Source organism: Miscanthus floridulus, chromosome 1 (genome assembly GCF_019320115.1).
Source record: "Miscanthus floridulus cultivar M001 chromosome 1, ASM1932011v1, whole genome shotgun sequence".
Classification (NCBI taxonomy): Eukaryota; Viridiplantae; Streptophyta; class Magnoliopsida; order Poales; family Poaceae; genus Miscanthus; species Miscanthus floridulus.
This window is the reverse complement of record NC_089580.1, coordinates 166,223,443-166,244,228: the sequence shown is the minus strand read 5'-3', so window position 1 is coordinate 166,244,228 and position 20,786 is coordinate 166,223,443. Positions and strand designations below refer to the sequence as shown.

The following is a 20,786-nucleotide window of genomic DNA, read 5'->3' as shown; positions in this document are numbered from 1 at the left end:
ACGAGGCGGAGTCTAGCCCTTAGCCCTCGGTCAAGGCGGAGCTAGCCCAAGGGCGTCGGGCGAGGTGGAACCAAACTCCCGTCATTCGAACAAGGAAAGCAGCGGCGTCCTTTTCCGTCCAGGAGTTTTTAACGTTCGATGATTATTGGTTCCACCTCCTGGGGTACCCCGGTGTTAGGTCCCCGACAGTATGCTCACAACAATAAGTCAAGTGGTGCTGCCAAACATATTGACATAAAGTATTATGTTGCGAAAGATAAAGTCTGGGATTATGTCATAAGTCTTGAGCATATAAGTACCGAAAAGATGCACGCGAATCCGCTTACAAAAGGCTTACCACCCAACGTGTTTAGTGAACATGTAGCTAGCATGGGTTTAAGAGAAAGCCTAAAATTTCTAGATAAAAGAAGGCCCAAAGTTAAGTATCTATTTTAGAACAGAGTGGTGTGTTGTACCTGTTAAATCTATTGATAATTGACCGTGATGATGAAACATGCTCTATGCGCTAATCTGTAATGGAATGAACAAAACTAAATGATATGAAATTGAAAGATGATAGTGAGATCAAGGGAGAGAATGTTAGTTGATCTTCAATGGCCTATTGGGTCCTTGGATCTGTGCTCTGATCGGGGACGTTCAACCCTAATATGGTTGGTGGGCCCCTGTCGCACAGCACTATAAAAGATAGGTGTGGATCACGGCTCTAACTATGAGGTTGACCTGAGCCGCCGTAACCACTGACAGAGAAACACTAATCCAATCTAAAGAAGAGTGCTGCCAGCAACAGAAAGCTCTATTGACTCTGTCGCCGCCTCTGCATCGTCTCCACCACGTTGGACTCCACCGCGCCGAGCTCCCTCGACACCGGCATCCACGAGGCTACGGCGCAACTGCGCCAGGACGAACTAGAGGAACCCTAAGTAAGATGCTTACCCTGATTTACGTTTAAGAGGTACACTATCTATAACAGCCATGGCCTCTGCTCCTACAGGATAACACCAAACTGCTGTCTGCTACAAGAGCAGCACCTCCATGATCGCCCAGGTGCTCTTGTGTCCAACAGCAGCACAAGCAACTAAGAAAAGGTGAAGCATATGGTAGGAAGACTAAGGCCCCGTTTGGCAAGGCTTCTCCACCGGCTTCAGGAGCCGTTTTCTATCAAACGGGGTAAAGTAAAATAGCTTCACTTGTGAAGCCCCTAAAAACATGCTCTCACAGTGATTTGGGGGTGGGATGAAGCCAAAAAAAGTGGCTTCTCCCGGCTCCTCCTCCAGGCCCCTAAAAACATGCTCTCGCAGGGAAGCCATTTTGCCAAACGGTTTACCAAAACCGCTTCAGCTCCACCGGTGGAACTGTTCGTGGAGCTGAAGCCAAAAAATGGCTTCACTAGTGAAGTGAAGCCCTGCCACACGGGGCCTAACAAAACTTGTCATCTAGGGTGATGCAATCCTGCTCCTGCTGCTAGCAGGATCGGAGGACGGAAGGGAAATCTGGTTGGGAACTTGAAAATAGGAGGAGAGAGTGGGGCGTTCGTGATTGTGGAAGAAACGAGGAGAGCACCGGCAGGGAGCCAGGGAGGGAGACGGCAGGCCGCCGCCGCCACCGAGAATACATCGATTCCATCGGGAGCAAATTCACCGGCATTTACATTGGGGTCGGGCCAAATCGAATAATCCGTGAGCCATGAAAGTACAATTATAACCTTTAAAATAATTTGTCAATTAGCTCCGGATCCGCTATTTTTTTTTCCGGCCCACAACTTAACTTCCTCTTCCTCATAGGTTTTACTTATTTTGTAACCATTAGATCTCGCCGAATGAATGGTTGTTATTTTTTTTCAAGCACAGTAAAATTTCTCTATAGATTATAATTAGTTTTCTTGATAGCATGGTTCTGTTAACATAAACTTCCCTAGGTTATCTTTGTCTATATATATGTACAACAATACCTTTTGGCCTAGTCAATCTACTAATCTTCTTCATGTACTATTGGTAACGACGAACCGTGAAGCAGACCAGGGATGACACCTTGTTCCAAAATAGAGTAAGTGCATATTTCACGTCCCAAGAAATCAACTAATTCTAACTTTAATCCAATATATAAAAAAGTAACAATGTTTATAATACCAATTAAACTTAAGCATCAAACTTAAAATGTGTTCGACTCCTCCAAATACGAGATAAGCATTTATTTTGGTATGGAAAGAGAATGCTTTTGACTATCGAAGCCAAATGTCTCGCTCACTGTTTTTTACTGTTCAGTGGTTCTGATTGGCACCTCAAATTTGCTAACAGGATTACAGCTGTCCTCCACCGTTGTTTTTTTTCTCCTAATATAAAAAGAACATCTACTCGACATTTGTGGCGTTGACAAGAAAACAGAGTACCTGGCGTTATTAAGTGCTTGTTTAGTTCTCCAAAAGTTTCTCAAAAAATTTACAGTAGCCATCACATCGAATCTTGCAATACGTGTATGGAGCATTAAATATAGACGAAAAAAAACTAATTGCACAGTTTGGTTGGAAAATTGTGAGACGAACGTTTTGAGTCTAATTAGTCTATGATTGAACACTAATTGTCATATAAAAATGAAAGTGCTACCGTAGCCAAATTCCTAAAATTCATGAACTAAACACAGCCTAAAATTCAGAATAGAACAGTTCCATGCTCGATTGCACCTACAATCCTCGTGCCCAAGACCCACTAGCCACTAGCTAACAAATTCTTTCGCACATTAAAGTACAGAAAAGAACAATTCGATGCTCGATTGCACCACCAAACGTCGTGCCAATCCCCCCACTTGCTACCAAATTCTTTCGTACACACTACCAAAGTACCACAAGAATGGATTGCAACTAGCTCAGCGCAAACAATGCTTAGGTCTGGTTTAGATTGAGGTTAGGAATCAGTATTTGTCACTGTAGCACTTTCGTTTGTATTTGACAATTATTGTCCAATCATGACCTAACTAGGCCCAAAAGATTCGTCTCGTAATTTACAATCAAACTATGTAATTAATTATTTTTTTTATCTATATTTAATACTCTATGCATATGTCCAAAGATTTAATATGATAAAAAAAATGAAAAAACTTACGATCTAAACTAGGCCTTAATATATCTAACCCCTTTTCAGAGCAGTCAGCTCCGTCACTCATTTTATCGTATTATCGTACAGTATTAAACAAAGGTTCTTAGCGACTTGACACGCGGCACATTTAACCTTGCAATCTATCGCATCACTGATGCGAGTGGAAATACTTTGATAATACCATGTCTCCTCCGTGGGGCTGCGAACTGTCCGAATTTTTTACTTTTTAGCTTTTTTTTTAAGTTTCTTATAAATAGATCCCTGACGGAAAGAATTCAAAAAATGGACTCTAGCTCGGCGCCATCGATAGTGGCGCCGAGCTCGGCGCCAGCGTCCCTGGCGCCGAGCCCCTGGGCTAGGGCAAACCAAACTTACATGGAAGGAAGCTCGGCGCTAGGGACGCTGGCACCGAGACGGCGCCGTATATGCTGGCGTCGAGCTCGGCGCCGTTGACGCTGGCGCCGAGCATGCCAAAATGGATATATAAAATTTTGGCTAACACCTTAGTTTTACCGTGAGATGGATATATAAAATTTTGGCTAAATCCTTAAATTTACCATGAGATGGACATGCTGAAATTTGTTAAGCCTGGATTTTTACCATGACTTGGATATTGTCAAATTTGATTTTTACCGTGGGACAGACATATGTAAAAATGGTTAAGTCTGAATTTTTGCTATGACTTAGAGACTAGAATTACCATTGATATGTAATTTGAATTTTATTGTGACTTGGATATGTTACAATCTGTCTAAATCTGTGATTTTACCATGAGATGGACATATGTATATTTACCACGAGATGGTCTGATTTTTTACCATGGCTAAGTCCAAACTTGACGAGACTTGTTTTGTTGTCATATCCTTAGAGAGTACTCAAACTCGTAGTAAGGTATTAAATTGAGTTGCTATATAAATTTGGAAGATAAAATATCGCAAACATGTCAATTCACTGCTATAAAATAGCACTGTATTCAAACTTGTGGTCACTATTTGGCCATGTTAAAAACTGATTTAGGTTTAGGTCCAAAAATAAAGTTTGTTGTACTCAACTCAAACTACAACTTCTATTAAAGGTCAAACTTTATATCTAGAAAAGAAAAACTATAGTTTTACTGTGGTCAAAACTGCATCACGAAAAAAGATGTTAACTATTGATCCAACACTTAGAAACAATTTTAGGCTCGTTCATCAACATGAACCCTAGATTATTTTTTATCCTAAGTATTTCTATGTTGTTTTAAGTGCTCAAATATCAAGTCAGTGTAAAACTCTAGAGTTAGCCATATTTCTCAATATCCAAGTCATGGTAAAATTTTAAATTTGTCAATGTCCAAGTCATGGTAAAACTCTAGAGTTAGCCATTTTTTGCATATGTCTGTCCCACAAATTTCAGCATGTCCATCTCATGGTAAATTTAAAGACTTAGCCAAATTCTAAGTTGTCCATCTCACGGTAAATTTACCATCTCATAGACAACTTAGAATTTAACAATGTCCAAGTCATGGTAAATTTAGGAACTTAGCCAAAATTTTATATATCCATCTCACGGTAAAACTAGAGTGTTAGGTTAAATTTAGTGGTCAGCGCCATGACGTTACCTTGGCTTGCCACAACAGACTAGGCAGTGGGCATGCACTACCTCCGGTAGCATCGTCTCTACCGCTCTGAATGGTCTCCCGGCACCCGCAATAGGCTAGGTTAAAATATTTTCAAAAGGGACCAAAATACAAAAATTTCACTTCTGCTCGCGCATCAATCGATCCATCGACAGACTGGTCTGGTATTCAGCCCTACCCGTCTGGGACGGCACACGGACGGCAAGGCTTGGCCCTGCCCGCCCGGCGATTCTTCTTTCCTTCCTCCCCCTCTGGCGTAATCTGGCCCTCTGACCTCTGCTGTAAAATCACGCACGTCGTACTTTGCTATTCACGCACGTCGTACTGCATGCTCGGCGCCAGCGTCAACGGCGCCGAGCTCGGCGCCAGAGTGACTGGCGCCGAGCTTCTTTCCATGTAAGTTTGCCCCAGCCCAGGGGCTCGACGCCAGGGACGCTGGCGCCGAGCTCGGCGTCAGCATCGCTGGCGCCGAGCTAGGGTCCATTTTCTGAATTCTTTCCGCCAGGGGTCTATTTGTGAGAAACTTTCAAAAAAAGGGCTAAAAAGTAAAAAATTCGGGCGAATTGCGGAGCAGCGCAAATGCGCCGGCGTTAGGGATGGCGTCATTTCGCTCGTTGGTTTATGGACTACGGCTGTGTTTAGTTGGGTGAAATTGGAGAATTTGGCTACCGTAACACTTTCGTTTTTATTTAGTAATTAGTATTTAATTATGGACTAATTAGGTTTAAAACGTTCGTCTCGCGATTTCTAACCAAACTGTGTAATTAGTTTTTTTTTCGTCTATATTTAATGCTCTATGCACGTATCGCAAGATTCGATGGGATGGCTACTGTAGCACTTTTTGGGAAAACTTTTTGGAACTAAACAAGGCCTAATAAGCTCGGCTGATGTTGGTTTGTTATGGGAGAAAAATAATGTTAGCTGACTGATAAACTTTGGCTGAAACCAAAGCGTGAGTTAACAACAAACCAGGGGAGCCATTAGGGATAAAAACGGTACGGATATTTTCCGACCGTATTCGAAATCGAATCTGTTTAGAGGGATTGAGATCTGTCCGTATCCGAATCCGGATATCCAACATCCGAGTCCAGATATCCAAAATCCGATACCATATCCGTATCCGAATACTCAAATCGCATATTTATGATGTCGATATCCAATCATATCTTATCCGACATAGTTGACTATCCGTATTCGAATCCGAATCTGAATAAAAATATGAAAATAAATATAATATCGATGATTTCCAACCGTATCCGATCAGTTTTCATCATTAGGAGCCGTTCACCACGTGCACGACGCAACCAATCCATAGGTCCTCCTCGTCGGAAACAACCATGCTCCGACGCCGCTCCGCATCAGCGCCGTGTCAGCTCGCCCACGGCCCACCCCACCGGCGACCAAAAGCGCCTCCGACAAGCCACAGCCGCGTGCACACGAGAAAAGGAAGGAAAGAAAATCGAGAGGAGCCACAAAGCGACGGAAAGACCGAAAAGGCAGAAGGAGCCAAACGCGGCCGCGGCCGGGAGAGCGAGCTGCCACGTCAGCGCGACGGTGACCTTCCCCCGGTAACGCCGCCGCCTCGCCTCGCCCAACCCGGCCGAGGGCGGGCGATTAAAAGCTAACACCGGGTTAAAGCTTCCGCAAACCTCTCTCCGCCCCGCTCTCCTCTCGCACTCGTGGTCGTGGGTGCTCCGCTCCCCGTCTCCTCCGCCCGCACTCGCTCGTCCGCGCGCAGGAAGATTGACCTGTCGAGGGCCGGCGAGCCCGGTAAGTAAGGTAACCACGCTGCTGTTCTCGTGGATTTCCTGCTGGCTTGCTCAGCTGTGACTCTCCTGCTTCGATTCTTCTTCGGGTTGGGATCTGGGGGAATAATTGCTCGGGGATTCGGGGGTGGTTTTGAGCTGCGGATCGAGCTGGGGCTCGCTGTCGCATTTTCTTAGGGAGGGCGAGGAGATTTCGTAGCATCGGAAGAGTAGATGAGGTGGGGGAGTTGAGCGGCGTTTGGTGCTGACGCTGCGGTTGTGGTGGGGGATTTGACGGACTGTTGAGCGAGGCGGTGTTCGTCTCCACGGACGCAACACCAGTCTGTAAGGAAGTAATCGCCTCCAGCTTCGTTATCTCAGATCCTTCCCAGCTAGGCTCTCATCGCTTGGCACAAGATCAACCTCGATCTATTGCTTCTATGAGGTCCCTTGCTTCAATAGTTTGTCAGTAGATTGAGTGCACAGTCGATCTCACTTTCCTCAATTTTTAGCTTCTGAGCTGAAAGGCCTCTATGGCCGAGAGATTCCGGTTTGTATCCCGTCTGTTTCTTGTATGGATGGGACCGTAGTACCTGATTGGTTACTGGCGTGTGTTATGTGTGCAGATTCACGTGTTAATACTAAGCGTCTTGACTCTTGACACTAGGTAGTCAGCAAATTAGGTGTAGTCAGCAAATTAGGTGCTGCCGTTTATCGATCTATTTGTCTGAGGTGACCGGGTTGCCTCTGCTGGTTAGGGCTTTTTGAAGGAATTAAACCATAGGATTCCATTGCTTACTAATATCTTTCCAGCGCCAAGGGAAATCTACTATTGCGCCACCTGCTATCTGTTAAATAGCCTACGGTTGCTAGACCAGTTGATAGCCTCCGGGTGGCGTCCCCCGTGACCAGAGTTCAAATCTTTGGTCGGGCGAATTTCCGTTCCCAAATGGACCGTCCCTCTCGCCGGTTAACGGGCTCCTGTGTGCGGGCGGGGCATGGGATTCGAGGGTTTTCTCGGGCTGGGTGAGAAGTCCTCTACATTAAGCTAAAATAGCTCGGGGGTGTCTATCCCCGCAGCTCGAGTTTTTTTATCTGTTAAATATTGTGGATGCAACACCTGAACATCCGTGGACCAGATCCAGTGAGTAGGCACCGTAAAGGTTATGCTCTAAACGGGATTCTATTTTGCGAGGATGCCTTAGGATGTTTTGCATAGGACAAAGGCCTCTAAAGGCTTTTGGGATGGCTTATGGTTAGGGTTTGGTTAAGGGGAGTACACCAAGTACAATCTGTATTTTTACCGGGCAATGAATCCTTTAAATAATATTTATATTGCCCTATTTCTTATACAATGAACATAATATCTTCTTTTATTAATGGCAGAGTGAAAATGGATGGAATCCTTTAAATATAATTTATATTGCCCTATTTCTTATACAATGAACATATATCTTCTTTTATTAATGGCAGAGTGAAAATGGATGGAAGTACTAGAGGGGGTGGACATTCTGAAGCATTAAGGAACTACAACCTGGGAAGAACTTTAGGTATTGGCACATTTGGAAAAGTGAAGATTGCCGAGCATAAGCTTACAGGACATAGGGTTGCTATAAAGATCATCAATTGCCGCCAAATGAGAAATATGGAAATGGAAGAGAAAGGTTTGGTTTCTTATCCAGTCATAGTGCATTTTTCGCTAATAATTTTTTGATAATAAGCAAGCTTAGTTTTAATGGTGCTTTTGATAATATTAAGACCTGGAGTTGCTTTGATAATTAAGACCCCCTGGATCCTGTTTCCAGCAAAGAGAGAAATCAAGATATTGAAGTTGTTCATTCACCCCCATATCATCCGGCTTTATGAGGTCATATACACACAAACAGATATATATGTTGTGATGGAATATTGTAAGTATGGCGAGTTGTTTGATTACATTGTTGAGAAAGGCAGATTACAGGAAGATGAAGCTCGCCGCATCTTCCAGCAGGTATTTATCATTTTTCTTGTCTAGTTACTTCTAGTGACTTGCTTTTCCGAGTCACAATAGGTAGTTATCAAATAACTGTTCTATCTTCTTGCTTTGCATCAGTGAATTTTGGTATTTATGGACATTGCATCCATATTCCTCATTTGTTTCTGTTGTGTTTAATGTGCTCTCATTGAGTATCTGGATAGTTTTGCCTTGCCTTATTTATAGCTTCTGACCTGTCACCATGTTGACTCACAAGCATGATGTGGTAATTGCTTTGTCTTAGGGTATCACTATCGCATGTAGTTCAAAATTTTGAATAATGCTTTAGACATTGCATCTTTCCGTGGAGGATATGCCACTTAAAATATTCCTTTTTCTTTTGTATCTAAATTCCAGGTTTGTCTTATTAGTTGTTTCTTCTGCATTGAAAAATTCATGAACAGATCATATCTGGCGTCGAATACTGCCATAGAAACATGGTTGTCCACCGTGACCTAAAGCCAGAAAACTTGTTACTTGATTCAAAGTATAATGTAAAACTTGCTGACTTTGGTTTGAGCAATGTCATGCATGATGGCCATTTTTTGAAGACTAGCTGTGGGAGTCCGAACTATGCTGCTCCAGAGGTATTTTATTACTATTGCTGTGAGTTTGCTGTTATATTTTTGTCCTTTTTTGCACACCATGTTTCTTGATACATAGTGGTGGTTCCGTTGCAGGTAATATCTGGTAAACTATATGCTGGACCTGAGGTCGATGTATGGAGTTGTGGAGTGATCCTTTATGCTCTTCTTTGTGGAACTCTTCCATTTGATGATGAGAATATTCCCAACCTGTTCAAAAAAATTAAGGTGAGAAAGCACTTATGTGGACTACAAACCTTGCACCAATTAGATTCTGTTCTGAAGATGTGACCATCTACCTGGTTTTACGTTTTTTAGGGAGGTATCTACACACTTCCAAGTCATTTATCTGCTTTGGCTAGGGATTTGATCCCACGAATGCTTGTTGTCGAGCCTATGAAGAGAATCACAATTCGGGAAATTCGGGAGCATCAATGGTTCCAGACTTGCCTTCCTCGTTACTTGGCAGTGCCTCCACCAGACACGACACAGCAAGCCAAAATGGTATATCCTCTGAATTATAAGTGGCTATGCTGCTATTGTATTCTTGTGTCCAAAATTTTCTAATTTTGTCCACTAATATGTAGGAAAAGTATATATATTGTTCATATCAGATTATCATCTATCTATTTTCCATGAAAAATACTTTTATAAGCATGTTTCTGTAGTATCTATTGAACGTAATATTGTATATTGTACAAATCTATAGTCAAAAGCTGTATCTTGGAGTAATTCCTTACTGCAGGTAGTCTTTATAGCAATGTTTTTAAGGCGGTAAAGCGAGGCGAGGCGACCAACTACCGCCTTACGCTAAAGCGAGTAAGGCGTAAGGCGAGGCGACGCCTTACGGCCATCCAACAGTAGTATAGACTAGAGAACTGGAAGCATGTCATACCTTGCTGCTGTCCGGCTCGAAAGAAGAGGCCACAAGCAAGTAGAAAAATACAGAGCAGAGGAATCAATTAGTACCTGCTGAGCAGAGGAGGCGGCTCAACAGAAGACTTCAGGAGGCGGCTCGGCGGACCAGAGCAGCGGCGGACCAGAGGGGGCGGCTCGGCGGAGGACCAGAGCAGCAGCGGACCAGAGGAGGCGGCTCGGCAGACGGGCAGAGGACCAGAGCAGCTGCCGCGGCCCTGCGGGAGGCTAGTCCTCGCGGCTGGGCGGCAGCGACTTCTCCCGGCGGCGCGGGAGAACGCGTCCGCGCGGGCGAGGTGTGGTTTCCGGTTCTTCCCCTGCTCTCCCGCTCGCTGGTAGGTCCGCTTCTCCCGCGCGCTCCTCTCTCCGCGCTCTATTTCTCCCGCGCGTCTCTCTGCGCACACCAATTTCTCCTGCGCGCCCACTCTTTTCCCCGCCCTTTCTTCCGCGATTTCCCACCGCCCAGAAACGGACCCCTGTATGGCGCCCGCCACGCACGATTAGGCGCGAATCGGACGCCAAATCGACGACTTCCGGACGCCATGGTAGTAAGGCGGACGCCATACCAATCTGAGGCGAGTCGTCCCGCCTGTAGCGCCTTGCCGATTAGGCGACGCCAAAGCGACGCCTTAAAAACATTGCTTTATAGTAGCACCAATCCACCAGCATGTATGTCTCATGGAGTACATAAGTGGAGCACTAAATTTTTCATGCATTGTTACTTTTTTTAGGGATATTTAGGTGTTTCCGTTGGATTGATTTCTACACTTGTTAGCCACCTATCATTCTTCTCCTAACAATTCTATAGCATTTTCTGACATTGTCATTTTCTGAAGATTGATGAAGATACACTTCGAGATGTTGTTAATATGGGATTTAACAAGAACCATGTGTGCGAATCACTGTGCAGCAGACTTCAAAATGAGGTATGGACATGCATTGCGAGCCTTATGTTCCTTTTGGTGACTTCACTTCTAATTTTTGGCAAATTTTCCAGGCAACTGTTGCATATTATTTACTATTGGACAATCGGTTTAGAGCAACTAGTGGCTATCTTGGGGCAGATTATCAAGAATCAATGGTTAGTACACATTAACACCTGGGTGTTTAAACAGAAAAAAAAATCTTGAGGGTTTATTTGATCTATTGATGTTTGAATGGTTGCCTCTCCAGGACAGGAATTTAAATCAGCTGGCGTCGTCCGAATCATCTAGTTCTGGTACGAGGAATTATGTTCCAGGAAGCAGTGATCCTCATAGCAGTGGTTTGCGGCCACATTATCCTGTTGAAAGAAAATGGGCGCTTGGACTCCAGGTCGCGCATACTGTTCATCTTACTCTGCTTTGTATGACCTAGCACTTGTATTGATGTATCACTTCACCAACAGTCTCGGGCCCACCCTCGTGAAATAATGATTGAGGTCTTAAAAGCACTTCAAGAATTAAACGTCAGCTGGAAGAAGAATGGGCACTACAACATGAAATGCAGATGGCTCCCAGGGTTTCCTGAAGTCCATGACATGTTAGATGCCAGCAACAGCTTTCTTGGTGACTCTACCATCATGGATAATGATGATGCAAATGGGAGGCTACCTGCTGTGATCAAGTTTGAATTCCAGGTGTGTAGTAGCTCGTTACACTAACTGAATTTTGTTCACCATGTAATTCATCATGATTTTTAACCCATTATTGTCGATTTGTCCATTCACATGTTTTGAATCATTGTTGTAGTGGGGACAGAGCAATGCATTCTCTATTTCTTCCAATCTTGTGGTTTGAATCACCGTTAATAATATAAGTAAATTGTGTGTTTTCAAGCTGCCTTGCCTCAGTCTTTTTTTTAAAAAAAAAAGAATTCCTAATACATACTTTTGTGTTTCCAGCATGTGAATCTACAGCACATGCATCTGGTATTTCTAACAAGTAGTATCTGGTGCCATTTTTACCAAACGAACTTTCAAAATTTTGATACTTAACATCACTAGTCAACCATATATTACATCTATCTTGTACTCGTGGTACTAATACTGTAATGCACTGATGCATTTGCTGACATTGTTTTATTCTTCTTCAGCTTTACAAGACAAAGGACGACAAGTACCTCCTCGATATGCAGAGAATTACTGGACCTCAACTCCTCTTCCTTGACTTTTGTGCGGCCTTCCTTACCAAGCTTAGGGTTCTATAGTGCTCTGTTTCTCTTCAGAGTGGTGAAAAACTAAACAGAGCTCTACCATGTGCAGTTTTTTACTGAGGTGATGAATAAACGAAAGCATGTAAATAGGAACCTTTTTCTCGTCTTTGGACAGCGAACATGTTTGAGTGACTGGTCTTGTGTTAAGCGCCTAAAGGTTGCCTGTTAACTTGTCCCTAGATGTATACTTAGGTTTAGTATATTAGTATATTACTGTCTGCATGGACATTGCTGTTTCTGCAGGCTGTGGCACCGCAGATGGCGATGCTGTACTAGCTATTATGAAAAAAAATTGCAAGATCCGGCTTTTGTTCGCCTTACTGTACATAGCTATGGTGTGTTGCACTTGAAAATTTTGCAGTTGCTGATATTTTCTTGACAACTACTGGACGCATCTGCAAAAAATCGTGCTACTTGATTTAATTTTTGTTACTATTAAATAGATAGACTGCTTGACAGTGAATTTAATAATATCTGTTCACTATGAGCCATTAAGATACGGAGTACTTTGTTTATGATTTTTTTAATCGAATATTTTTCATGATTGTTGAATAAGTTTTTCTCTTTTTTCCCCAATATATGCATGTATGGACTGGAGGAATCGTACAAGCACGGCGACAAGCAGAAAGGATGAATTGGATATAGGCCATTATAATTAACAATTTTTGGGGGAAATGTTGCTGTAAATCATCTGTTTGCCACCATGTTATTACAATTCTTTCGTTGCCTGAGATATGCCCTTTCTACGCTGGGAGGGCGCGTGTTTGGTTTGCAGCCTTGTTTGGAAGCCATGGAGAGACAAATAGATCCGACCCTAGGCGTCCGAATGCCTGGCATCGCTGCCTGTGTGGCAGGCACGATGGGAAGCAACCCCCCCCCCCCCCCCCCCCCCCTAATTCCCTAAATACCATTGGGACCACGAAAAGGCAAAGGCCAATGTGTTTCGTATCACCAAAAATTCTCTTGTTATACCTTAAGTTCCCTTTCACCTCACTGACACTTAGGTCTCACATGCATAATTGTTAGAATCTGTAATTTTACGTCTTTATAATTTTAACTCAGGGGTTTGATTCTACGATTCTAGTTAGTAGAGTCTACATTTCTATGATTTTTTTATATTTATGATATTATTATTATGATCTTAACCTAAAGATTTCAGATTTGATTTAGAATCTATAATTTTAACTCAACCTTGCTCACGTGTCATCTTCTTTCGCTTGCTTCAACTCTGCCGCCATTCTAAAGCCAACTGAACTCATGGCATGGGCGCCATAAGCTCCAGCTCGAGTTAGCGCAAGCGTTGGCTAGTGTGACCTTGAGAAACTACCCTTGGAGCTGTCATTGGCATGTGCTCTGAGCCTACCATGCGTTATCATCCCGTCATTGGGCGGGCTACAACGGAGCAAGCAAGGGAGCAGACGAGCGACGTAGGGTCCGTTTGGTTGGACTTTTGATTTTAGCCCTAAAAGTCAATCAAAAGGGTTATTTTTAGGCGTTTTTTTAGAAGTAGCTGTTTTTTCGTAGTATATTTTTGAAAGCTGGTTTGACCTTGCTTTTGCTTTTGGCATTTGGCTTTTTGCTTTTTACTTTTCGAAATTGGTGGAATAAAAAGCTCTTCCGTAGTTGTTTCAAGAGAGATAAAGATAGAAGGTATATTTTATATTTGTTTAACTAAATAGCTTTCAGCTTTTCTATAGCTCACAGCCCACATCAGTTTTTCCATAGCTCACAGTCCACATCAGCTTTTCCCCACAGTCATAGCTCAACCAAACACACCCATAGGCCACAACCCTCATCTGACATCTCTTACTCGTGGCTCCACCGCCATCGTAGATGCATCGAAGTGATTTGCACCCCAATGGTGGGCGGCTAATAATTACAGATATTATTGCACCGGGAAGTTGGAATACATGCCCTCTCCATCATTTTTGGCGTTGTTTGGTTACTTCTTTGGTTCGCTGCCTTCATAGATTCTCCTCTCAAACCCTATCTTCTACTTCACCCCATCAAAAGCTCGCCTAGCGATCTCCCGTGTTTGTGGTGAGTCGTGGAACAGTTTGTGAATACCCCAATCTCAACTAGTCAACTCTACAAGTGAATAAATCAAGATAGTGAAGTGAGAAAAGCAGTTGAAAGAAGCATGGCTTGAGCTTGACCTTTTGTCGGGGACCTAATACCGGGGTACCCAATGAGGTGGAACTAATAACCATCAAACGTTGACACTTTCGGTCAGACAAGAACGCTACTGCGCTTCTTGCCCGAACGACGCAAGATTGGTTCCGCCTCGCCCAACCACCGAGGGCTAGACTCCGCCTCGCCCGACGTCCAAAGGGCGGGCTCCGCCTCGCCCAACGTCCGAGGGCGGGCTCCGTCTCGCCCGATGGCTAAGGGCTAGACTCCGCCTCGCCCGACCCCTAAGGGCTAGACTCCACCTCGTCCGACCACCGAGGGCTAGACTCCGCCTCGCCCGACTTTCGAGGGCGGGCTTCGCCTCGCTCGATGGCTAAGGGCTAGACTCTGCCTCGTCCAACCCCTGAGTGCTAGACTCCGCCTCGCCCGACCCCCGAGGGATGGACTCCGCCTCGCTCGACCCCCGAGGGCTAGGCTCCGCCTCGCCCGATGGCTAATGGCGGGCTCCGCCTCGTCCGATATCCGAGGGCGGGCTTCGCCTCGCCCGACGACTAAGGGCTAGACTCCGCCTCGCTCGATGCCCAAGGGCAGGCTCCGCCTCGTCCGATGACTGAGGGCTGCTCCGCCTCGCTCGACGACTGCACCCTGATCTTTCATAAAGACGAGCACAGGGTACGACAGGACATTCGAGTCAACCACAGTATCGAGGGCCATGCCCTATACGCATGTGGGAAGGCACCACCAGGATACGATGGGATGGGCGCTTTAAGCCCTTTCTGACCTAACAGTGCCCGAACAGTGTTGTAGGCGCCAACTTTTGTCCCATAGTGTTGTGGGCGCCGCCATCAGTCTTTGGACATGGATATTAACACAAGCATGCGACAACCACTATGATCCAAGGTAGAATTCACATCATCTACAGTGACAGACGTAGGGTCACTTCCCCGCTTACTCCCCGTAGGGTCGTAGCTTGACTCTCTGACACGCCGCACCATCCGCCAGTGAAGGATGGGACGCACCCACTTGCTGACAGAAGCCAGGACATGGCCCTATAAGGATCAATGAACACACCATCTCTGACACGGTCTGCCATATTAGCAGGGCAGGCACACAGGAAAAGGAAGACCTAGCTCCCCCGAAGGACCTTCTCTACCTTTGGGTTTTTCCTCTTTCTTCCATCTGTAACCCCTGCTCCCCCTTGGTCTATAAAAGGGAGGGTAGGACACCCCACTAAAGGGACGCACTTTTTGATAGATCAGTTAGACACACAACACATCACTCATATAGCCAAGCAGCGATCGGCTCTTAGCGTTCTTTCAACCATTCCATCAGAGACTTGGGACCTACCCCTCTCTTGACCGTTTGTACCCTCTACTATGAACCTTTTTCGATACTAATAACACGAACAGCAATAGACTGGACGTAGGGACATTCAGCCCAAACCAGTATAAATCTTGTATCCTTTAGTGCACCATTCGGGCCTAATGCGCAACAATTATAAATTTACTAGCCGGTGTTTGTTTGAAACACCGACAGTTGGCGCGCCAAGTAGGGGCCTTTGCGCGTTTCGAATCAAGCCTCGGATGGCTAGCCACACAATCAGCTAGGTCTCGGGCGCACATGTGCATTTCGGTGGCCTGGACTTCATCGTCACGGTGGGAGGGGAGTTGGCGTTGGCCCACGCCGCCATCTAGTCTCTCCCCTCCGTCAGCTTCAACTACGGGAGGCTTGAGTGCCAGCTCGGTGTCTCCCCTGGACCCCAGCCGTCTAGGGAGGACCCACGCCGCCTCACCCCCTCTTTGGAACACTCTGCGCAGAGCACCCCGATGGTGGTTCTATTCGGTCTCCACAATGTCACGGTGACCGTTAGCCACCTTGTGGCACAGCGCACGATCCCACCCCCCACGAACAACGAGTTCGTGGGGATGGTCAAAAGCGTCACGGAATCCCTCCATGGCCTCCTCGCGGAGGGACCAGGGTCAGACTCTGGCTCTAACTCCAGCAGGGGGACCCATCACCCCTCCCGAGAATGTTTCATGGCGGGTACACCCGAGGGACATGTTGAGAGCGTCTCCACGGATGACGCTACCCCGGTAGGTAACCTCAGCGATGGAACCAAAGGGGGGATAGTGGCCCCACCTCACATAGGGGTGGAGCAGCTGAGAGCCCAAAAGCGGGAGATAGACGAAGCTAGACAACAGCTTATTCGGGAGTACACGGAGGTCGATTGGGAGATCGAGCGCCACGGAGACGGTGGGCGTGCATGCGCCGTGGTCCGCAACGTGAACCGAAGGATCATCGCCAACGATGAAACCCTTCCTCACTTCACTCGGGCAAGCTAGAACATCACCGCCGCAACGGCTTTGCTCCATGGCCTTCCATAGGCCACAACGCCCGAGGATCATCGGGCCCACCGCAAAATTCGTACGCTACTTGAGCGTGCGGTAGCGCAGCAGGCAGAAAGCTCATTGTGTCAGCAACACGAGCTCAACACCAGCCAGCGTACGCCCTCAATGCATCCCGCTAGGGACACATTAGTCCACCAAGCACCACAAGGCAGCGGGAAGCACGCTGCGATCCTGGTACATCAACGTCTCGGCCACAACCGCGATGCACGTAGCACCATCGATGCCCATAGATGCGCCTACAGTGACCCAAGGGAAGGAGCCCACCGCAGCTATCATCCTTGATGCGGCGGACGCTACGACAACAGCGAGGACCAAAGCTCGAGCCCTGGCCTCCTAGGGCCTCAGGCCTTCAGCGGGCACATCCTCAATGCTGCATTCCCGCCAAGGTTTCGACCACCTACCAATATCCCTAAATACTCTAGGGAGACAAACCCTGGACTTTGGCTCGAAGACTATCGGCTGGCCTATCAAGCCAGTGGTGCGGATAATGATGACTTCATTATCCGCAATCTTCCACTGTTCTTGGCCGATTCGGCCCGGGCGTGGTTGGAACACCTATCGTCTAACGCAATCTAGAGTTGGGTGGATCTAAAGGAGATCTTTGTGGGAAACTTCTAGGGCACGTACAAACATCCTAGGAATCCATGGGACCTCAAGAACTACCATCAAAAGGTTGGTGAGACCCTCCGCGGGTACATCTAGCACTTCTCCCGATAGTGCAACGAGCTCCCTAACGTCGTCGACGCCAATGTGATAGGAGCCTTCCTGTCTAGGATGACCTATGAGTCCTTGGTTCATAAGCTGGGACGCAAGGGTCCATGAACCACCAAGAAGATCCTAGACATCACCACTAGCCATGCCTCAGGAGAAGAGGTGGTCAGAGCGATCTTCGATCGCCTCGAGGGCAAGGCAAGGCGGGACGAGGGTGCCGGCAAAGGCACCTCCAATCATTCTGCCAAAAGAAAGAATAAGAAGCAACAACATGAGGACTCGCTCATGGCTGCTGCTGACCATAAGGGTGGTTAGAAGCTCATGGAGGGCGCTCTAAACCACTTTGAAAAAATGCTTGAGGGGCCATGCCCAAACCACGCCTTTCCCATAAAGCATCCACTCAAGGACTACAGCCTCATGTGGAAGTTCTTGTTCGGAAGCTCCAACAAAGGGGAGCAAGGGAAGGAACCTGCCCCCACTACGAACGACACCAAGGAGAAGGACGATGGCTTTCCAACGCTAGATAGCTACCTCATGATCTTTGGAGGATCAACGTCCTACGACTCCAAACATCGTCAGAAGGTCACACGCTACCAAGTCTACATGATCCAACTGGCCACACCTCCCTTCCTCTGGTGGTCGGAGTCCACCATAACCTTCGATCGGACCGACCATCTAGATGTCGTCCCACACCCAGGAAGATATCCGCTTGTGGTCGACCCGATCGTCGGCCCAAAGCGCCTCACCAAAGTACTGATGGACGGAGGCAGCGGCCTCAACATCATGTATGCAAAGACGCTCGATGTGATGGGCGTCATGCCCGGGAAGCAGGCCACGCCACTCGGGCAGATCGATCTACCCATTACCTTTGGGAACTAGTTCAATTACAGGACTAAGACCCTCACCTTCGAGGTGGTTGGGTTCCCCAGAACCTTCCACGCGATCCTGGGACAACCATGCTACACAAAGTTCATGGCCATCCTAAACTACACATACCTCAAGCTCAAGATGCTGGGCCCCTATGGGGTCATCACCGTTGGCACCTCCTTCCAGCAGGCCTACGAGTGTGAGGTCGAGTGCTATGGCCACGCCATAGCAATCGTTGCCTTCGGGGAACTCGATGCCCTCAAGGAGGAGGTCGCCAAAGAAGCACCCGACGCAAAGAAGTCGACTAGGTCATTCGAATCGGTAGAGGGCTCCAAGGAGGTCCTCATAGATCCCAATAGCTCTAAGGGTAAAATGGTACGCATTGGTACCACGCTCTTCTCCTAATCGGAAAGCGCGCTCATCGACTTCCTCCGCGACAACAAAGATATCTTTGCGTGGAAATCCTCAGATATGCCAGGCATTCTGAGAGAGGTCACCAAGCATACCTTGAAAATCCATCCAGGCTCCAAGCCGGTGAAGCAATGCCTATATGACTTCGATGAGGAAAAGTGCAGGGCCATCGGTGAAGAGATAGCAAAAATGTCGGCCATCGGATTCATCAGGGAAGTACACCACCCAGAGTGGTTAGCTAATCCTGTGCTTGTACGAAAGAAGAACGGGAAATGGAGGATGTGTGTTGACTATATGGGTCTCAACAAAGCATGCCCAAAGGATCCGTTTCCTTTACCACGCATAGACCAAATAGTCGACTCTACCTCGGGGTGCGAAACTGTAGGGTCGAGATGGTGGACTAGAGGGGGGTGAATAGTCCTTTCTAAAATTAATCGCGTCGGCTAACCGAAACAAGTGTAGAATTAGAACTATCGGTCTAGCCAAGACTGCACCCCTCTATCTATGTTCTCTAGCACCTTGCAAAGATACTAATTAAGCAACAAAGGTATTGGGCTAGCTAGAGCTCACCTAACTAATTCTAGGAGCAAGGTCACACAAACCTATGCCACTAGTACTTTAAGCAACAAGGGAGCTCCTACACAAGCTAGTAAGCAAAAGCACAAAGCCACCTAAGCTCATTAGCAATGCTCAATAACAAGGCAACCAATGCCAAATTAGAGAGCGCAATTACTTAGCTACACAAACTAAGTAATGTGACTAACAAGGTTACACAAACCAAATTAGCCACGCAAGGGAGCTACTTCTTGCTACACAAGCAAGAAGGTAACTAGTAAGCTACACAAGCTAACTAATTATAAGAGCAACTACACAAGCACAATGTATACAAAAGTAATTACAAGCTTGTGTAACGAGGATGTAAACCAACAGGAAGAACAAGGTTGACACGGTGATTTTTCTCCCAAGGTTCACGTGTTTGCCAACACGCTACGTCTCCGTTGTGTCGACCACTCACTTGGTGGTTCAGCGGCTAATTGGCATCACCCGCCAAGCCCGCACGTCGGGCACCACAAGAACCTACCCCAAAAGTGAGGGTAGCTCAATGACATGCTCAACTAAAGTTGCTCTTCGTGGCTCTTGCGGGGCGAGCACAATGCCCCTCACAAAGCTCTTCTCTGGAGCACTGCACAAGCTTCTTGCGGGCTTCGACGGAGACCACCACCAAGCCGTCTAGGAGGTGACAACCTCCAAGAGTAACAAGCACCACCGGCTTGCAACTTAATCACCTAGTGCCACTCGATGCAACCTCATGATGCAAGTATATGTGAGATGGAGGGTTCCCAAGCACTACTACACAATCGAATGATCACTATCAAGTATATGTGAGATGGAGGGTTCCCAAGCACTACTACACAAGCTACCAAGGCTCTAGTGTGCTTAGCTTATGGCCCAAGGCCGACCATGGCTTCTATTTATAACCCCACGAACAAATAGAGTCGTTACCCCTTCACTGGGCAAAAGTCGGGACAACCGGACGCTCCGGTCCGATCGATCGAACGCTGGACCTCAGTGTCCGGTCGTGCGATGCACGCCACGTGTCCCCTGCTTCAAATACAGTTTGCCCGATCTCAACGGTCATATGTTGACCGGACGCTCCAGCTTGAACTGACCGAACACAGCAACCCCAGCATCCGGTCATTTCCAGTAAGGTACCAGACATGACTAGATGCGTCCGGTCGGTCGCGATTGGACGCAGCACCAGCATCCGGTCACCTCCAGCAACACTGCTCTGCCTATGTCATCACACATCACCATGACCGGACGCACACAACCAGCGTCCGGTCGATGATCGACGCCTGCACACTGTCTGTCACCATTGACCGGATGTAGAACCCCAGCGTTCGGTCACTGCATGACCAGCGTCTGATGCACTCTATGAGACCCTATCTTTTCTATCTAGTGCGCTGGTGGCACTGTCAGACTATCCACACTCTATGGGCGGACACTCTGCCAGTGGAGTTTCAAACCCTTCTTGCCTCCATTTGATCGCTAAGTTGATCCACATCAACTCCAACTTCATCTTCTTTGTAAATGTGCCAAC

The 20,786-nt window shown here is 46.7% G+C and overlaps 1 protein-coding gene across 2 annotated transcripts; it reads left to right on the top strand.

Moving 5' to 3' along the window:
- Positions 1 to 6,202: 6,202 nt before the first annotated feature.
- On the top strand, positions 6,203 to 12,483 carry LOC136546913 (serine/threonine protein kinase OSK4). Of its 2 annotated transcripts, none has more exons than XM_066538878.1 (11): positions 6,203 to 6,477; positions 7,926 to 8,116; positions 8,258 to 8,442; positions 8,871 to 9,053; positions 9,147 to 9,278; positions 9,369 to 9,554; positions 10,802 to 10,891; positions 10,963 to 11,046; positions 11,139 to 11,279; positions 11,353 to 11,583; positions 12,039 to 12,483. In XM_066538878.1, the coding sequence occupies exons 2-11, from the start codon at positions 7,933 to 7,935 to the stop codon at positions 12,150 to 12,152; spliced, it is 1,530 nt and encodes a 509-aa protein (XP_066394975.1). In that variant the 5' UTR covers positions 6,203 to 6,477; positions 7,926 to 7,932; the 3' UTR covers positions 12,153 to 12,483. The 2 variants fall into 2 exon arrangements, with proteins under 2 accessions (XP_066394975.1, XP_066394967.1); XM_066538870.1 differs by having other exon boundaries at positions 6,203 to 6,486.
- Positions 12,484 to 20,786: the final 8,303 nt, after the last annotated feature.